At 35.1% G+C, this 17,621-nt stretch overlaps 2 protein-coding genes and 1 long non-coding RNA gene across 9 annotated transcripts in view; 2 read left to right on the top strand and 1 right to left on the bottom strand.

Annotated features, from left to right (window-relative positions):
* Positions 1 to 3,457: 3,457 nt before the first annotated feature.
* LOC129004330 (uncharacterized) lies at positions 3,458 to 7,668 on the top strand. Of its 2 annotated transcripts, none has more exons than XM_054432883.1 (3): positions 3,458 to 3,734; positions 5,097 to 5,378; positions 7,393 to 7,668. In XM_054432883.1, exons 1-3 carry the CDS (start codon positions 3,537 to 3,539, stop codon positions 7,534 to 7,536), a joined length of 624 nt encoding a protein of 207 aa, XP_054288858.1. In that variant the 5' UTR covers positions 3,458 to 3,536; the 3' UTR covers positions 7,537 to 7,668. The 2 variants fall into 2 exon arrangements, with proteins under 2 accessions (XP_054288858.1, XP_054288859.1); XM_054432884.1 differs by having other exon boundaries at positions 3,493 to 3,578.
* A 521-nt stretch (positions 7,669 to 8,189) lies between these two features.
* On the bottom strand, positions 8,190 to 14,132 carry LOC129004331 (uncharacterized). The gene is made up of 2 exons (XR_008491696.1): positions 13,949 to 14,132; positions 8,190 to 8,560 (listed from the first exon to the last, which is right to left on the bottom strand). It is a non-coding gene; the product is annotated as an uncharacterized LOC129004331 (long non-coding RNA).
* Positions 14,133 to 15,164: 1,032 nt separating this feature from the next.
* The window catches only part of LOC129004329 (85/88 kDa calcium-independent phospholipase A2-like), a 57,937-nt gene continuing 55,480 nt past the window's right edge, over positions 15,165 to 17,621 (top strand). For 5 of the 6 annotated variants that reach the window (XM_054432877.1, XM_054432878.1, XM_054432876.1 and 2 more), the window contains exon 1: positions 15,165 to 15,755. In XM_054432877.1, coding sequence (XP_054288852.1) covers positions 15,535 to 15,755 — 221 coding nt within the window. In that variant the 5' untranslated portion in view covers positions 15,165 to 15,534. The remainder of the gene's footprint in view (positions 15,756 to 17,621) is intronic. The other variant, XM_054432875.1, reaches the window with a different exon arrangement.

Below are 17,621 nucleotides of genomic sequence, written 5' to 3'. Positions count from 1 at the left end.
TTCATTGCCAAAGTGCTTTTTACTACAGCGCTGTTCACGGAGGAATTTTGAACTAAATGCCTCATTTGTACCTCCCCTAAGTCAGACCCGTTTTTTCCTTCTACCATGGGAATGTCTAGTATTGATAGTCAAACAAAGGTAATACCAATAGTCAATGGTAATACCAAATAATCACACCTGATTTTAATCCATATATATATATATTATATACTTATTTAATACGCAAGCAGGATTTTTGTGACAATTACTCCTCCAAAACTACTGAACCGATTGACATGTTTTTGGTGTCGTTGGAAAGAGGGTAACGTGAAGTTGTGCAGGAAACTTTTTTTTTAGGTAAATAATTAGAGAGTGAGTCCCTGGGGCCCTTTAAAGTTTCGTATTTCTCCATAAGAATAACATGGGAAACAAACATTGTTTTGAAACTCCAGCTGTTGTCAGAAATTAAATATTGATAATTGGTCTCCTTGGAAGCATGAGGAAACTCACAATGTTTACATTAGCTTTGACATTTAAATGTAAACAACCAGAACTGTCAAATTATTTCACGATTTCAGACAGCTGATCCAAAAAAATTAAACAACTATGTGGTAGGTTGATTTAATCTTAAACTTTATGATAGATTATTTATTATAAATATATTTCTATGATTATGAAACAGATTTTTCCCGTTACGAAGCAAAAATTAAAAGTGGGAAGAAGAACATATGTTAATTCAATTGTAAACATGTACAAATAATCTATGTTGTATTAAAAATGTGTATAGTTTTGGATGTTGATTTGTGTTTAATGATATAAGTTATTAATTATTGAATTTTTATTTTAAGAATTTGGCATATGAGTATGCCTATGCTCATTTCAGAGTTCTGCCAGTTTTTGCTTAACTCTGTTCTGTAGAGTTTAAAGTAGCCTACACCTTTTGTCTACAAATTGGCTAAATAACTTAGGTACGGTACATTATAAAAGCTAACAGCCTTTTTACGTTGACTTAAATTGTAAGCTTACCTTTTCCCGTCCATGGGTAGTTTGATAGTTAAAAAAAATTAACCCTTTAAACTGGAATAGGACTGTTATGTAAATTGTGAGTGTTTCCATTAGTTAATAATCTTTTAGTCGACTCTTTTAAAATCATCGGAAATTATGACTGTTATCAGTTTTTAAACAAGTTATTTGTTTATAAATAACTCCTGTACTTTTTTGCAATTGCTCGATTTCGAGCAACATGTACACTAGTCTTACTAATATTATAAATGTGAAAGTTTGTGTGTTTGTTTGAAGTTCAATCACGCATTAACTACTGGACGAAATTTGGCTGAAATTTGGCATGATTATAGCTAACATTCCCAACATACAGGGTGTCCCACGTAAGGTCTCAAATTGATTACGGAAAAACGGCATAATGTACAAGGATGAAATAAAATTATTTTCCACTAAATCGACCCAAAGGAATAACTTAAAAATATTTTTAAATTTTTTCCGATACAGGGTGTGCCAAAAACTTTGAAAAATGATAAGATATTTACAAGAAATGTTGATTATCAATCTGTTATGTACATCGTGAGTATTTCCATAATCTTTGAGTCGACTCTATTAAAGTCATCGGAAACTATTACTGTTATTCGTTTTAAAATAGTGCCTGTAAATTCCTGTAATACTTTGCAATTGCTCGAATTCGAGCAACAGGTACACTAGTGTTTAGTTATTTTTGTACTATTTATTACACTGACTTGTTGAGTTAAGATGTTTTAATATGTGATTTATTCAAGTGACTTGTACTTATAGTATTTTAAATATATTTAAATATTTTTACTGTCTATTTTTATCATACCGTTGTCCTATGTAATGATTGTTGGGTTACCGATTTTGCAACAGGAGTAGTAGCGGCTGGTGTTCAAAAGTGGTGGGAGGGTTCATTCTGCATATTTTTATATACAAACGAAGGCCTAACATTCACGTTTGTCAAAGAATGGAAAAGATTTACTTAAGGCTTAAAATTTGTAATACAAACACACATAGGCCTAGCTTATGATATATATTTATTTTATTTACTTGTTTCCAAGGCTGCTATTGTATTTAACTTAATAACAGTGTCTGCAGATGGGTCTGCCCTGAAAATAACATTAACAAAATAATGATAATATTCCATAAAATATCTAAGGTAATAAGAAATAGATAGCCAAATAAGTAAAACAGCTTACAAAAACAAATTGCATTTAAACTGATACCGGTAACCTAAAAACCTATCGTACTTCAATAATATTAATCAACCAGAAAAGCAGGGCCTACCTTTAACTAAACTAGATGTGAAATCAATTTAATAAAGTATACGATTAGTATTTTACTTAAGTACATGCACAAACAGTACTCCTACATCACTATTCAATATTCATTCATTAGTATTTTACTACTAAAGAACAACACCAAACCAAAATAACATTTTGATGTTGGCTCAGTTGTTTTCTAGTTTTAGAAATTAGATGGTTTGAGTTATGACAAACAGGTGTGCCAACATCAGTTCTACCCATCATAACGGTAGATTGTCATACAGAATATCCAGATTGTGGTGCCTGTCCTGATTTTAGAGTGTGCGCGCAAATTTGGAATCTGCCCCAAAGCGCCCATACTAAAGCATTGGAATGACATCATTGCACCCTCAGCGCTGTTCAGTTGTTCTGCCATAAGACTACATGGACTGGGATTGGGTCGGTCTTGCCACCGTCCTTACTAAGCAAGCGACGGTCAAAAATAAGTCTTTACTGAATTGAATTATCCAATTATTTGATATATTTATGTTGTATACTGATTAAAGTACTCGTTTAAGTAATTTTAATTAAATTCAACTAAATAATATTAAAATTTACAGTAATTTATTTATGTATTGTTGGGAGGGCGGCGTCCGAGAGCCCTTATGGGCTAGCCGCCACTGATCAGGATTCAGCGTTAACTGTTAGGTACAACAAAAAATCCCTTGACCTTCCATTTTTATGTTTCAGTCATATTTAAACCACTTTTCTGACATGAAAAAACCATGTACGATGTTTTACTTTTAATTACAAAAGGATTTATGTCACACAACAGTACAGTACATCTTTTGTAAACTACTATAATTCACAAATAAACTTTCAATGTAGCCTTCATAATCTTTTTTTTTTTGAACTTCCAAAATGTGCTCAGTTTACAATTTGTGGTGTTAACAATCAACTTTCTAAATAAAATTGTTTCGTTTAAAAATGAGACTGGCTAAATATCATACATTTTTTGTATTGTATGTATTAAATTATTTTGCATCACATACACATAAGTCATAATGATCTTTAAAAAATATATTATAAAATTACAAATTACAATCTAGCGCCTCTCTAACGCAAGCAATATTGGTTTAGGTAAAGCAAGTGTTTTTACTGCCATATGTCATTCTCTTAATCGTTAACACTTGTTCCAATAAGCCTCATCAGTTCCATTTCTAAACACTCTTCGATTCGACTCATTACAGTTAGTAGAAAATAAAACTTGACTGCTCACTCAGATCTGTCAAGATGTTGGTGACAGTTGAACATCTGTGTTTTATTTTCATTTCGGTAAGTTTATTTGCTTCCTCGTATGGTTTTGAAGACCAAAAATCATTAGCGCCCAGGGATACAAATAGAGCAGAGACTAAAGAGAAATATAAAGATGCACGATTATTTACTGCTGAAGCTCTTCAAGAACCAAACGCCCAAACTGACCAGTGGAAGGTTTGTTTACAATATTGGATACTATTAATAGCTTTTTAGGATATTTTCTTGTAGTTTTTACAAGGGAACACCCACAACTTGCATTCTACACTCATCCTTTACTCATAATTGAGTTAATAAAAAACACACCTATTAGGTGTCGTCATCTCAATGATTGATGATTAACAATTCTTCTACCAAAAGACATAAGAAAGAATGAAATATCAACAAAATTACTCAAAACTAAAGAAATTAAAAACACATTTTCCTCCTTTGAGGAATTTTACGATTTAAAATAATGTGAATAGAAAACAAGTTGCATATCCTCCCTGACTTTTTCATGTACCTTGGGTAAAGGATATTTTGATTTGATGTCAGCTTAGTAATATAGCTTCAGTTTTGAGTTACCTGACAAAAGGTAGGTGTATCCACGAATACTAGAAAAGACTCGGTATGGATCATAAACATAAACAAATGACGTTTATAACCCAAAAGTAAACAAAACCATATGTTAATTAATGCTATTAGTATGGTATTTACTCAGGGGAGGTATAGAAGAGGCTACGATGACAGCTGAGATCTTCTTATTAGCTGAGGGAACGCCATTACCGTAACAAAACGTTCATCAGCCATCGGACTCGGTGGTCTATTGGTTAGCGTGCCGGGCTGATATACTATAGGTCCCGGGTTCGAATCCCGCTGGTAGCGTTAACTTTTTGTCCAAGATTTTTTTATTATCAGCAAGCTTGGTTGGTTTGGTTTGGTTATTACAGTTTAATTTTATTATTAAGTTATTATAAAATTTTAATTGAGCAATTTCTAGTTTTATTTAATAAACAGAATTATTTTTCCGATTACTAAACTTTTGTTATATTATTTCTTTATCAGCAAGTTTGGTTAGTTCGGTTAGGTTATGATAGTTTAATTTTATATTAAAAAAATAGTAAAATTGAATTTGAGGCATTTATAATTTTATTTTTTGAACAGAACTATTTTTGCGATTAGTAAACCTTCATTGCCAAAGTGCTCTCTACTACAGCGCTGTTCACGGAGGAATTTTGAACTAAATGCCTAATTTGTACCTCCCCTAAGTCAGACCCTATTAGTATAATGGTCTTGTTTACTTTTGGGCCAAAAACGTTGTTTATGATCCATGCTACATGAAACTTTGTGAACAATAAGGTTTTTTGATTTTAAATTTAACCCTACATATTATATACCAAAATGTTTAGGTGTGTAGATTTGCAAACTGACCTTACATTTTTGAAAAAGTCCATTGGGCTCTGCCCCGGTGGCTTTAAAAGTTCCCATATTATCCTTATGAAGAACATATTTGTTATTTTGTTTACATTATGAGGCCATTTGTTCACAACATTGTTGCAGGCCATCAGACGCCGTGGAAGGTACACTCGTATCCTAACCACGCCTGACATGTGCAAGGCGTACGTACAAGGGTTGGTAGACTCAGAGGGAGAGTTAGCCTGGGACGAACATCGCTGCACTGTCCTCACCTTGGTAGTAAAGTGCAATGCCAAAGTCCGGATACTCACCAGGAGTGGCCTGGAGGTCCTGGCAGAGGGTGAGGACAAAAAGGAGATCTTCCTGGAGATCCTGGTTGACGAAGGGCACAAGAGAACTATTCCGCTCGATGGTGTCGCATCCAGGGTCAGTTAGTTTACATCATCACAAGCACATTCGTACATTTTTTTCATTCGGTACCCAAGGCAGTCATAACCTCAAAGAAAGTATCACAAGAGGCTAGGCAACACTACCACCTAGTAGGGATGAGCATTGATAGTCGATGTTTTCAAAACATCAATGTTTGATGTTTTTTACATCGATGGTAAGTTACCAATTTTTAGTTACATCGATGTTATTGGTCAAGTATTGAGATATCGAGGTTTTCCATTACTGGAGAGTACAAAAAGCAGATGAAAAACTGAAAAACATTGATGCTAGTCCCAAAAACATTGATGTTTTTGCAACGATGTTATCGGTACATCGATGGTTGACGTCAATGCTCATCCCTACCACCTAGTGTTAAGAAATATAGGAATTGTAGGCAAAAGTTAATCAAGTTAATTGTATACATAATTTTCACATCTTTAAAGGTTAGATATTACAGCTGGGTGGATTTAGTAGTCATTTAATAGTCAGTAGGTTTCTCTGTCAATTGTATAAAAGGTCTGTGTCTCTTTTGTGGTTTTAAACTAGACCTTGATGTTGTCATGGGCAAAGTAACGTGTTGGGAGATGAAAAATCAATGGTAATGTGGATCCAGGGATTGGACCCATACCATAAATCAACTATTGGTCACGGCTGTGGTGGCCAGTCCCATGATGTATCAGCCGCTCGACTGAACTAACACTCCTGGAAACTAGGTTGCTGAATCGTGACAAGCAATTTCCTTCAGTATTACAAGTAAAAAGATAAACCGGGCATGTAGGCAAGTAAAATATTTGAACATTGACCGATTGGTGTAAAATTTGGTATCATATTAACAGCAGTATTAAAAAAAATGATGACATTGCATTGTTTTTATTCGTAATTTTAATGAAAATTCCGTAATTCCGTAGGTCGTAATTGGGCACCCTTGGTCCCTCAAAGAAAATTCAGTTGTAAACAATGATTGGATAGGGGCATGGACCCCACCCCCTAGGTCCACGGTCCACGTTAACTTATCCACGACCATAGCTTTGAATACTGGGCTTCTAAAAACTGGCCCTGACCAAAGAAACAGAAAATCTTAGTCTGTACAAAACAAAACTAGGCCTACACATGGTCTTCTATTCCATTCTATATACGTACTCATATTCTGATTAAAATACAGTTTTCTGTTGTTAGTGTCTTGACTTGATGTAAGTGGTACCACAGAGAAGTACGGTAAGATACGGAGGATACAAGCTTATGGGACCACCGTGCACTTTTAGCTCTGGTGAGGTGGAAATGTACTAGTATTGAGCAAGGAAGAGCCCCAACGGTGAAGGCCACATACCATGTACAGCAGCTGTAGTCCACAGGGTTTTCCTACAGCGTTAACGCTGTAGTACGCGATGGCGAGGGGGGAAAGGAAAGTAGAAGGGGACCCCATTAATGGAGCGAGGGTTAAAAAGACACTTTTTACCAGTGAGGTGAACGATATTTTTTGCCATATTGCATCAAACTATGCTAGAAAACAAAATAATTTGTGTGAAAAGATAACCTCTCAAAATGACTTCCAGCTTGTTTAAAATTTTGCTAAATGTAAATAAGCAGCTGTCGTCAGCTTAAGCGATTCATCATTTTGTCTATTACGATTGTGTTACAGTAAGTACATTATACCATCGATATGTCGAGCGATCGACAACCTAACCTAATAAATAAATCGATAAATAAAATCGATCGATACGATTGCCACAATCAAAATTTACAACTGTCTACAACAGCTGATTTTTACTCCCTAGAGATTTCAAATGATTTTTACTCCCTAGCTAGAGAGTAAAAATGCTACTGTACACCCGCAACGCATGCATTAAAAACAGCTGTTTTTCCTGCAGTATGACGAAAAAATAATTTTAACACAACTTGACACCAGGTTGTCTATTCATTTTAATGTTTTTTAAATATAATATTCTATTGACATAATATTATTAGATTATTTATCATGAAGATATTTTCAGGGTTAATTCTATTTTTTCAGGATCTTGCGATTCTTGTCCATGTTCATAATTTGCAAGAAAAAGGAGTTCGCCCAGATTTTCATGTAAAAAGACAAAAAGAATTAGGTTCTGATTTCTTCGCTCAGGATCAACCTTCTAGTGGGTGGTTCCCTGGATGTGGCTAAGATACTTTAAGTGCATCTTTGAATATATTTTGATAAGAAAAATTATAATAATCTCAAAATCCATTCATGAAATAACTGTAATTTTAATATAACTCAAAAATGTTAATAAAAGCAATATTAACCTGTAACATATCTGTGGGACTTTACAAATCAGACCTATTGAATTACTAAGCCTAACTTAATTGGAGAGTTATAGCTAAAATACTTAAGTTTACTGCCATTCCAAACCATCAATTTATTAGTCCTACACAAGAATGATATTCAATGTCGGTATGGAAAAAATATGCAAAATACATAAATAAATACTAAGGGCTATCAGGAAATGTAGTAGAAGTAATTATTTTATTTATTTCTTAACGTAAACTTAGTGCTGCAAGCCTGAGATTAAGAAATGTTGTGTCCAATCTATTTTCACAATAAATTTAATAAGATTTTAAAAGACAATTAAATGTGGAAAAGAATTTTACCATTAAATATTTTTTGGCAGGGAATGTTCTTTTGAGAAATTAATTCTTATTTCAACCATATGTGCCCAAACTGGAATCAGTTAACACTTTTTGAATTTTGGCAACTATTTTTAACGGACACATTTTATCAGATGAGTCCTCCACATTGGAAAAAAACATCAGTTCGGGTACAGCAAAACAACTCGAAACATTTTGAACAAAAATATATTTACAATACCTACTAAGCTAATACAAATAAACGTTTACCAAGCACGCCTCTTGCTCATACCTGCCCACGTGAGGATCCTTTTCTTTTTATCGTGCGTTTTCAGTCCCATCTGCTTGTGCCTCGGATGAGTTAAGCAAAGATTGTAAATTCTACCGTCTCTAATCTCCAACCAGCAGTCTCGGCACCTCCGTTTCACTGCGTAACGCATCTTAAATCCATTGACAAAGTTCAATGTTGGCAACACTGGTTGTAACAATGTCTTCGCTACCTGAGTGACACTGTTCACAGGAGGATTCACATTGGTGATGGACTGTCGAACGATGTTCACAATGAAGTTCATTCTCCTTCCCTGAAAATATGGAATATTTTCTTAAAACAAAAAAATTAGGTTGTCATAGGTTAATCAGTTAGTTTTGAAATAAAAAGAAAGGATGTCAAATTATTATTTCTAGCTAAGTGCCCCATCAAAGTAGAACCATACATACCAGATATTAATCCCAGAAATAAAGCTTTATTTTATCACTTATATTATTTATGAAACACAAAGAATTCTAAGCAAAGGATATATTGAATAACTTACATTGAATTTTTTTTGGACCATTTACGTCAAAAGTTTCTGAAAAGTTTATTGTAAGGATGGTCCAAACACTGGTATTTTTACAGTATCTATGAAATTGACGTTTTTATAAAAAAATCTTTATGTCGTAGCTCAATGACAAATGACACTTAGGTTTAGAATCTATCTCGGTCGGGATTGAACCAGCAACCTCCAGAATTGAAATTAAGCATTAACCTTTTCGGTTACCAAGACAATCACAGGATTGAGTATGCAAAATCACATAAGCCAAGATTGCCTGCATACCAAGCACCACCTGGGCTTTATATGCCGTAATTCTTTTGCAATAACATTAATGTAGGTAGGCTACTTAGTACAATAGGTACTTAAATTTTGAGTGCCGAATCAAACATTCAAACTAGGTAACTTACATGACAAGCTGTTCCCATTTTTTTATAAAAGAAATAGCATAGCCTAGTTAGCTAAAGGAGAATATACACTCACAAAATGGGGTTCAGTTAAAATTTGATGTTCTCCCTTGATTAGTGTTATTGAGATAGTTAGTTATAAATAAAACATAAGGGAAACCAATAAATAACCAATAATAAGGGTATAGGCCCTATGTATTAATTTTCTTTCATCCTAGTCGGGAAAATTCAACGCTGATTCCGAAAATGACGTTCTTTTTCTGCAGAAAACGACCATAAAACCCAAAAAAACATTTATGGGTACGTCACATGGGTACTCAAATAATGAATGAATGAATTTATTTCCCATATTACATAACACTTTACAATCTATATATATAATACGCTAAGCCGATTTTTTTGAACAGAACTCCTCCCTCATTTTTGGACCGATTTTGATGATTAAAATGTCAAAAGAATTGCCCTGATCTGTAGTTTTGCAAAGTGTTTTTCGTTTTTTGATATCTTTATTAGTTTGGGCAGGATCTTCCATCAAAGTTGGATTTTCTCCCATAAGATTAACATGGGGGAATCTAAAAATTTAATAGGAAACTTTGTCTCCACTAATTTGAGAGAACGGCTGGGCGTAGAAACTTGGTAGGGGTGTCAAAAGAAAGGTCTTGGTCTGTAGATGGGTTATCAAAAGAAAAACGAAGTAAATTCCCTTAAGGCGGTGACACACTATCGATCTTTTCCCCGATCAAGACCCCGAACCGAGCAGGGAGAAGGGAGAAGGGAGATAAATATCAGCAAAATTTTAACTCCGAACATTTCCCCGAACATGACCAAGACCAGACGAATTCTACCGAGCGCGGCAAAAGGAAGTTTGGAGAGAGATAGAGAGTGTGTGCGAGTGAGAGCGCGGAGGCAGTGCTGTTTTCTATTGGTTTTATTCATTGAAATAACGTTACAGAATGATCATTTTAATTGCCTTTAATAATATTAATGTTTATATTATTTTTGAAAGAATTTAAGTCAACATCAATTACTTAATTCAACCTTAATATTATTGATATAATTGATTTAACGGTTTCTACACTTTCAACCTTGACCAAACAAACCACAAACATTACATCTTAAATGATTATAATATATAACGGCAACATATTACTCAACATTTATTTATTTTACCAATTAAAGAGTTTAATTGCCATATTAAATCAGAACTATCAATGCTAGCGCAGGCGGCCGCTCGGTGCGGCGCTCGCGACGATGTACGGGGCAAAAATGTACCGTGACACACTATCGTACATCGGACCGTACATCGGACCGATCTTTTCTTTGATCTTTCGCCAAAAAACCGCCTCCAGAGCGCTCGTCTCCCTGCTCGGCCTGATGTCTTGTTCGGCGTCTTGATCGGTGTACGGACCCGTGACACACTATCGAACATCCTCCCTTCGACCTCCCTTCTCCCTTCTCCCTGCTCGGTTCGGGGTCTTGTTCGGGGAAAAGATCGATAGTGTGTCACCGTCTTTAGGGCTCTGCCCCAGAAGCCTTTAAAGATCCCTCTACAGATTTGTTTACATTTTGGACATGTGAATAATACTTTTTAATGAAACAGCTGTTAATTTGTAAATTGTATTTTAAACAAGACACATTAATTGGGAGTTACTAAATTGTACAAATAGACTAGTCATAATAATTGTTGAGAAATGTAAACTGGTCACTTTTTCAAGTAGTGTGTTAAAAGGTTAGATTAACTTATTTATTAAGATTATTAGTATTATTGATTAACCCTCCGAGTGTCACGTGTTTTGGCCTTAATGTCAGCCTATTTTTTGCTCATTTGCAAGATTTTATTAAAACTGATCTGAGAAGCTTAAAAACAATGTTAATTATACTGTTCTATATACCATTTTGTTTGGAAAATCTTGGGCTTCAATATTATATATAAAACATTTAAGGAAGATTTTTTTAAAAAAATTTTTTTAGGTAAAAAAAATGTATAATTTCGAAAATTAAAAAAAAAAAAAAATAAGTTTGCGCTCAATGAAATTGTATAAATTATAGGCCTATAAATATTTGAAAATAGCCACTTTGTTCTAAATTTTATGAGGATTACAAATATATAATAATATAAGGAAGTAGATTTGCAAATAAATAAGTTATGGGCAAAAAACAGATTTCAGTACATAGCGTTTAGCTAAGAATGCATAGCCCAACCATAGCTAGGAATCTGGCTGATAATTTACATCAATATCACTACCTACTTCTTCAGGATCATCAACCAGCACTTCAAAACCACTTAAATCTTCTTATAATGCACCACGTATATCACTACTTTTGATTTTTAACACTAAAACAATGATAAATGTAATAAAACACATCAGTCATCGGTCCGAGGGTAACCTAGCTGTTTACAAATACACGCACGTCAGCTCAGTCAGCTGTCTGCTACAATATTTTCGGAACTAAAATGAATAGTGCTTAGAGACAGACCTCTGGAGAAAGCTTAGAATATTACGGAAAGAACGATACCTAACTCAATCCAGTACAGTCCGATTCAGTTAGTCATAGAGCCTTCGCCGTAAACAGTGTTCGCGAGTCGCTGTAGCGACGCACGACACTATACAAAGTGCGTTACGCGTCGCTGCAGCGACGCATGACACTCGGAGGGTTAACTTAAAATTATTTAACTATTAGGTTAAATAAACTGGAATGACAGCAGATCACGAATATGCAAGAATGTTTTTGATCCGAAGTTAAATAAGCGAGAAATAGACAAACATGTAAGTATCGGTAGCTTACTAACTTATCAGCAATAACTCCACCTAATGAATTCGGGGTTTTGGGTGGGGGAGACATCCAACGTGGGGAATCATCGGGAGAAAAGGGTAATTAGACGGGTAAAGGTTAATTTTACGGGTTAATAACGGGTTAGCTGATAGGAATGGGAACTTTCTATTTAACAAAATTGAACACTGATCTTATTTGAGACATGAGGGGAGGGCAGGTCAGGAAGCGGATTCATGGCTGCATTAGGTGCTTTAAAGGTAGGTTAGGTTAGGTAATTAAGTTAATGTTTAGATTATACTGATTATAGTCAACCGGGTTGTTAAGATAATTAATTGTGTTACATCCATATTGTTTTTCAGCGATTGAAGTTATTTTAAAAAGAGTTATTTAACGAGACGATTTTGAAAATGTTTCCTTGTTGTTTAATGACCAACTATTATGACTAGAATTACAAATTCAAAAATCGGGTGCAAATCCTAAAATGCGTTCTCACTGAATTTTCCACTGTTAACCTCAATTGGTGGATGAAACTGGGGAAATTAGTTAGTGATAAATTACAGGCCATTGGAATGTGTTAGAAAACAAGACTTTTAGTTAGTTAGTCGACCACATTATAGGCTAGGGCCTATATGCTTACGCATTTTTGATATCGTTATTTCATTGTGTTTCACCCACTATTAAATTGTGCAAAAACAGTCTGGAAGTAGCATAAATTAATGAGTCGGTTCATAATAACCTAACCTTTACCTTCCTAATCTAACCTCACTTCAAAACACTTAATACAGTCACGAATCCGCATAAAACCCGACCTACCTTCCTCACATGCCTAAATAAGAACTGATTCTGATTATCTCTGGTTTCAAAACGAACTGATTTCATTCCGCATTAAGTATCGAGTACAAACAGCTGTTTGCTCTCCTCCTCACTCAGTCCTCAGTCCACATACGGACCCGTCCAGACCACGCCATATTGCCATCAGTATAGCTCAATGAACCTTAGATTCGTAATGTTGACCCTCGTTTTACGATCATTTAGGAATCTCTCCGACAAAAACTGATTGCATTTTTGGATTCAGCGTGAAAAATACTGTAAGTAGACATCAAAAAAGTACATAATATCGCGTTGTAGACATACCAAATAATTGCCCAAACGGTATATCAAATTAAACAATCGAATACCGGTAATCAATATTAGGTAGGCCTACTCATTCGGTTGTTTGTACCAACAGATATGGAAGTGTACCCTAACTTATTTTAAGCGTAACTTATTTGAAATTTTCAAAATGGTTTTTTTCAAAATGATCCTTTTCCATAACAAAATTTCAAAGTCCTATAGGCTAACTTAACTTTAAAAAAAACCCCCATAGGTGATCCTAGATGCATGGGATTTGCACCAAGTGATTAGGAATTTAATAAGTTTAAGGAATTCAAATATACATATAACTCAAAATCGAAAATTCCCGACAAGAGGTCCCTATTCGCTTTCCGAATCACAATTTATGAAGGAACAGAATTTACTTTACCTTCATTTGATTTTTTCACTATCAGCAAGTTTGGTTGGTTAGGTTAGTTTATGACAGTAACTACCGGCCGCCTAATCCACGTCCGTTACTGGACGCGTATCCTTTGCATATAATGAAACTGTCATAACCTAACCTAACTAACCTAACCAAACTTGCTGATACCTAGTGAAAAAATTGCATGAAGGTTTACTAACTTAGTCGAATCGATAGTTTCAATCGATATTAGCATAGCCCAGTTAAGAAACTGTACCCTTGCGATGGATGTATTAGGACTAGCCTATTTAGGCTACCGTGCTTTAACTTATTTACTTTAAATGTAGCCTATATGATTCTTGAAAAGCAAATTACAGTAGGCCTAGGCCAGGTTCTACTTCTAGCCAGGGTTCATTACTGAAACTATTGGAATACCGGTTCGTCATGCTGCTGAGAAAACCAAGACTATACAGTACATCTTACCTTAGCAAACAGAATTGCTCGTCGTAATATTAACAAACCCCTACTAAAATCTAAAACGTTTTATGCTTCCCAATAATCAGCTTGACATAACCTCCTTTAGTCAACCAGAACAGAAAACAGAACCAACATTTCCTAAAAAAAATTACTCTTCTCTTCTCTTTCTTCTTCTTCTATTCAGGTTCGCTAAAAAAACTGGCTTGGTTAAGTTACCATGTACACTTGTTCACCCTAAAACCATGGCCACCTTTAACCATATTTAACTCCAGGCACGGCCACCTTTAACTCCAGGCCGCGGCCTTCGAACTGGCAACATCGCAAGTGGTGTTGTAACAGCTGTTTTTGTTTTTGTAGCAGCTAATGGTATTTGTGTATTTACGAAAGATTGGTTACTAGACTATGACAATATTGACTCCGCTTAAAAATGTACAGATATAGATTTTAATTCATACTGTTTCAATTTTCAATTCTGTATGTTTTATTTTCAATATTTTAATAAATTTATGTTCATAAATTATAAATTAAATTATTAAAGTGCGAATTAATGAGCTGATGTCACCTGTCTGTCATGTTATCTTATGGGACGTCTGTCGCTGAACAACACCACTTGCGATGTTGCCAATTCTACCAGGCCGCGGCCTGTAGTTAAAGGCGACCGTGCCTGTAGTTTAAGGCGGCCGTGGTAGTTGACCTCTTTTGTTTTCTTTTAATAACCTTGGCAAAATTCGGCATATCACACAAGGCAAATTGCATCAATTTTTTTAACAAACTACATGAATCATCAAGGACCTGCACACCCAAAGTCTTCAAAAAAAAGGTAACTGCTTGGCTTTTAGACAATCCCTTTTACAATACATATGAATATCTTAATACATGTATAGAAATTAGATTTTAGTTAGTCTTTATAGATATATGACAATCTGTTTTAATTAATTTCATTAATCATATGTGACAATGCCCATTTCATGTACATGATCAACGGCAAATAAATCATTTCATTTCATTTCATTGGGTCAGTCCTCACTCTTCACTCCTCAGTCCTCTCCTCAGTCGAGTCGTCGAGTCGAGTCAACTACTAGCGTTTACGGACAGACAACGACAGATTATAGCTCAGTGCAGTGCAGACAACAGAACAGAATCTCTGTGATCACCGATCGATCGATCGATCAGTTTTTTCAGTCAGTACAGAGAAAGTACAAACAAACTATTATAGGGACAACGACAACCCGGACAACGGGACAACTAAACTAAAGGTAGACTTGAACTGAAGCTTGAAGAGTCGTGGAAAGTTTATTGCATTGAAAACTTGTGACATTTTGGTGTATTTGTTAGCAATCTTTATTCATTGAGTTGATTCATTGTAGTACAGTTAATTTGTGTAGAAAGACTTTTCCCCAGTTAAGCTTAGCCTAGGCCTATTCCTATTTGTATGTAGGCCTATATTCAACAAAAACCATCCAAAAGCTTCTAGGCCTATGACACTGTGGAGTATGTGTAAACGAAGATAGTAGTCTGGAATTGAATTAACATAATCTTGTGTAATTGTGTCATCTTTTCCCTAATTAACTTATATTGTAGGCCTTGTAGTCATGTCTTCTTGGCTTGAAAATCTGACTACTGCTGGGAATGTGCTACAAAAAATGTTTAGCAATACCAGTCCACCAAATAAAGTTCTGGAGGTGAAGTCTGATAAGTATAGCAACAGAACTGTAATATGCAGGGAAGACAACATTGTGTTTTATGGACCAACAAACAATGACAATAAATATGAAATTGTTATTCTAAGAGCATACTGTGACCTAGCCTACAGGTAAGAATTTCAGTAGCCATATAATAGGCATATAATAACTAGTACCGTAATAAGTAACTTATCGAGTCGGGACCACATAAGTTTGCAGTTAAGGGAGGAGCCTATTAACCATATGGTTTTGAATGAACCAATAAGAACGGTGCGGTGTTGCCAAATCTAATAATACCAGCTGATTTCAAAATATTGCTTTGTATATTTAATTAGTGTTGTCAATGGGCGATGTGGCTACCTACGTCGCACTAGCATTGTCTTGTGATTGGCTGCCACCAACTGCAAACTTACGTGATCCCGACAATAGGCCTTGGCTATAAACTTTATGATTCACTCTGATAAACTTACAATGAAATACTTTTGCAAGTGACCCCTGGCTGTAGAATTAAGTTAGGGGGGTAAAGTGGGGTAAGTGGAACCAGGGGGTAAGTGAAACCGCAGCTTATCAATCAACTGATAAGATAAGTTTCAGCTTAGTTGCCATCATCTTTTATTGTGTTCTCTGGACCTTGTTTTAAAACCTTAAAAAGCTAGCCTAATTAAGTTATGAACAAATGTAGGCCTACCCACCTAAGTTCCTAAGGAAGTGGAGAGAGGAGCGTGGAGAGCGGACTCCACTTGTCTTAGGTAATTTAATGTTACTGTTTTCCTAGAAGCGGAGCGGAACGCCATGTTAATCTATTTTCTGCTCTCCGCGTTCCTCTCTCCGCCCTCCGCCTAGGAAAACCCAACTTGAGGCTAACTTACTTTTTGAATATTGAAAAAAAAAAACTTAAAGCCTAGGCTACATAGCCTAGGCCTACTCGACCTTTTGATGTTTATTCACAGGACAAATTTTATGACAGTTTTTATATTTACATTTTTAAAGTAAATCTATAGGCCTACCATATATAAGTTATATAACTTAACCCTCCGAGTGTTAAGCGTCGCGTAATCGACGCACAACACACCCGCCGTGGTGTGTCGCTTTTGCGACACACAAATATTGTTTACGGCGAAGGCTCTGGGACTGACTGAATCAGATTGAACTGGATCAAGATTGGTATCGTTGTTTTCCGCAGATTCTGAGCTTTCTCCTGATGTCTGTTTCTAGACGCTTTTCATTTTAGTTGCGAAAAGATGACGTGCGTGTAAACAACTTGGTTAACCTCGCACCGATGACTGATGTGTTTTATTACGTTCATCATTGTTTTGTTAAAAATAAAAAGTATGTACCGGTAGTGATATACGTGGTGCATTATAAGAAGATTTAAGTGATTTTGAAGGGCTGGTTGATGATCCTGAAGTAGGTACCGGTACCTAATATAGTGATATTGATGTAAATTATCGGCCAGATTCCTAGCTATGGTTGGGCTATGCATTCTTAGCTACGGTAACGCTAAATGTACGAAACCCATAATTTATTTATTTGCAAACCTACTTCCTTATATTATTATATTTTTGGAATCCTCATAAAATTCTGAACAAAGTAGCTATTTTAAAATATTTGTAAACCTATAAGTTATAACAATTTATTGAGCGCAAACATAAATTTTTTTCATTTATTTGATAATTTTTGAGAAATAGTAACCCCACAAAAATTGTAGAAAATTTTTTTGTACCATAATGTTTTATATGTTATATTGAACCCCATAATTTTCCAAACAAAATGATATATATAAAACAGTATACTTTAAAGTGTTTTTAAGGTTCTAAGATACATTTTACTTAATAAAACCCTGCGATTGCGCAATAAATGGGCCAACATTAATACCATTACTATGGACACTTGGAGGGTTAATAGGTACGGAAGCTGTTTTTTGTTAACACAACTTTTCCGTTGATATCACTCCTCTTTTGTCTCTGCAACCTTTTTACCGTAGTTTCTCTTTGCCT

This window comes from Macrosteles quadrilineatus, unplaced genomic scaffold (genome assembly GCF_028750875.1).
Source record: "Macrosteles quadrilineatus isolate MER2022 unplaced genomic scaffold, UCM_ALF_1.0 Scaffold_9__3_contigs__length_116548681, whole genome shotgun sequence".
In the NCBI taxonomy this organism is placed as follows: Eukaryota; Metazoa; Arthropoda; class Insecta; order Hemiptera; family Cicadellidae; genus Macrosteles; species Macrosteles quadrilineatus.
This window is presented reverse-complemented; position numbering and strand designations above follow the sequence as displayed.

What these genes read in the sequence shown, in the direction of transcription:
- LOC129004330 (XM_054432883.1), top strand. Translation starts at nt 3,537, where the DNA reads ATGTTGGTGACAGTTGAACATCTGTGTTTTATTTTCATTTCGGTAAGT. An exon ending in CCCAAACTGACCAGTGGAAG is followed by an intron (nt 3,735 to 5,096) that starts GTTTGTTTACAA and finishes ACATTGTTGCAG; the next exon opens with GCCATCAGACGCCGTGGAAG. An exon ending in TCGATGGTGTCGCATCCAGG is followed by an intron (nt 5,379 to 7,392) that starts GTCAGTTAGTTT and finishes CTATTTTTTCAG; the next exon opens with GATCTTGCGATTCTTGTCCA.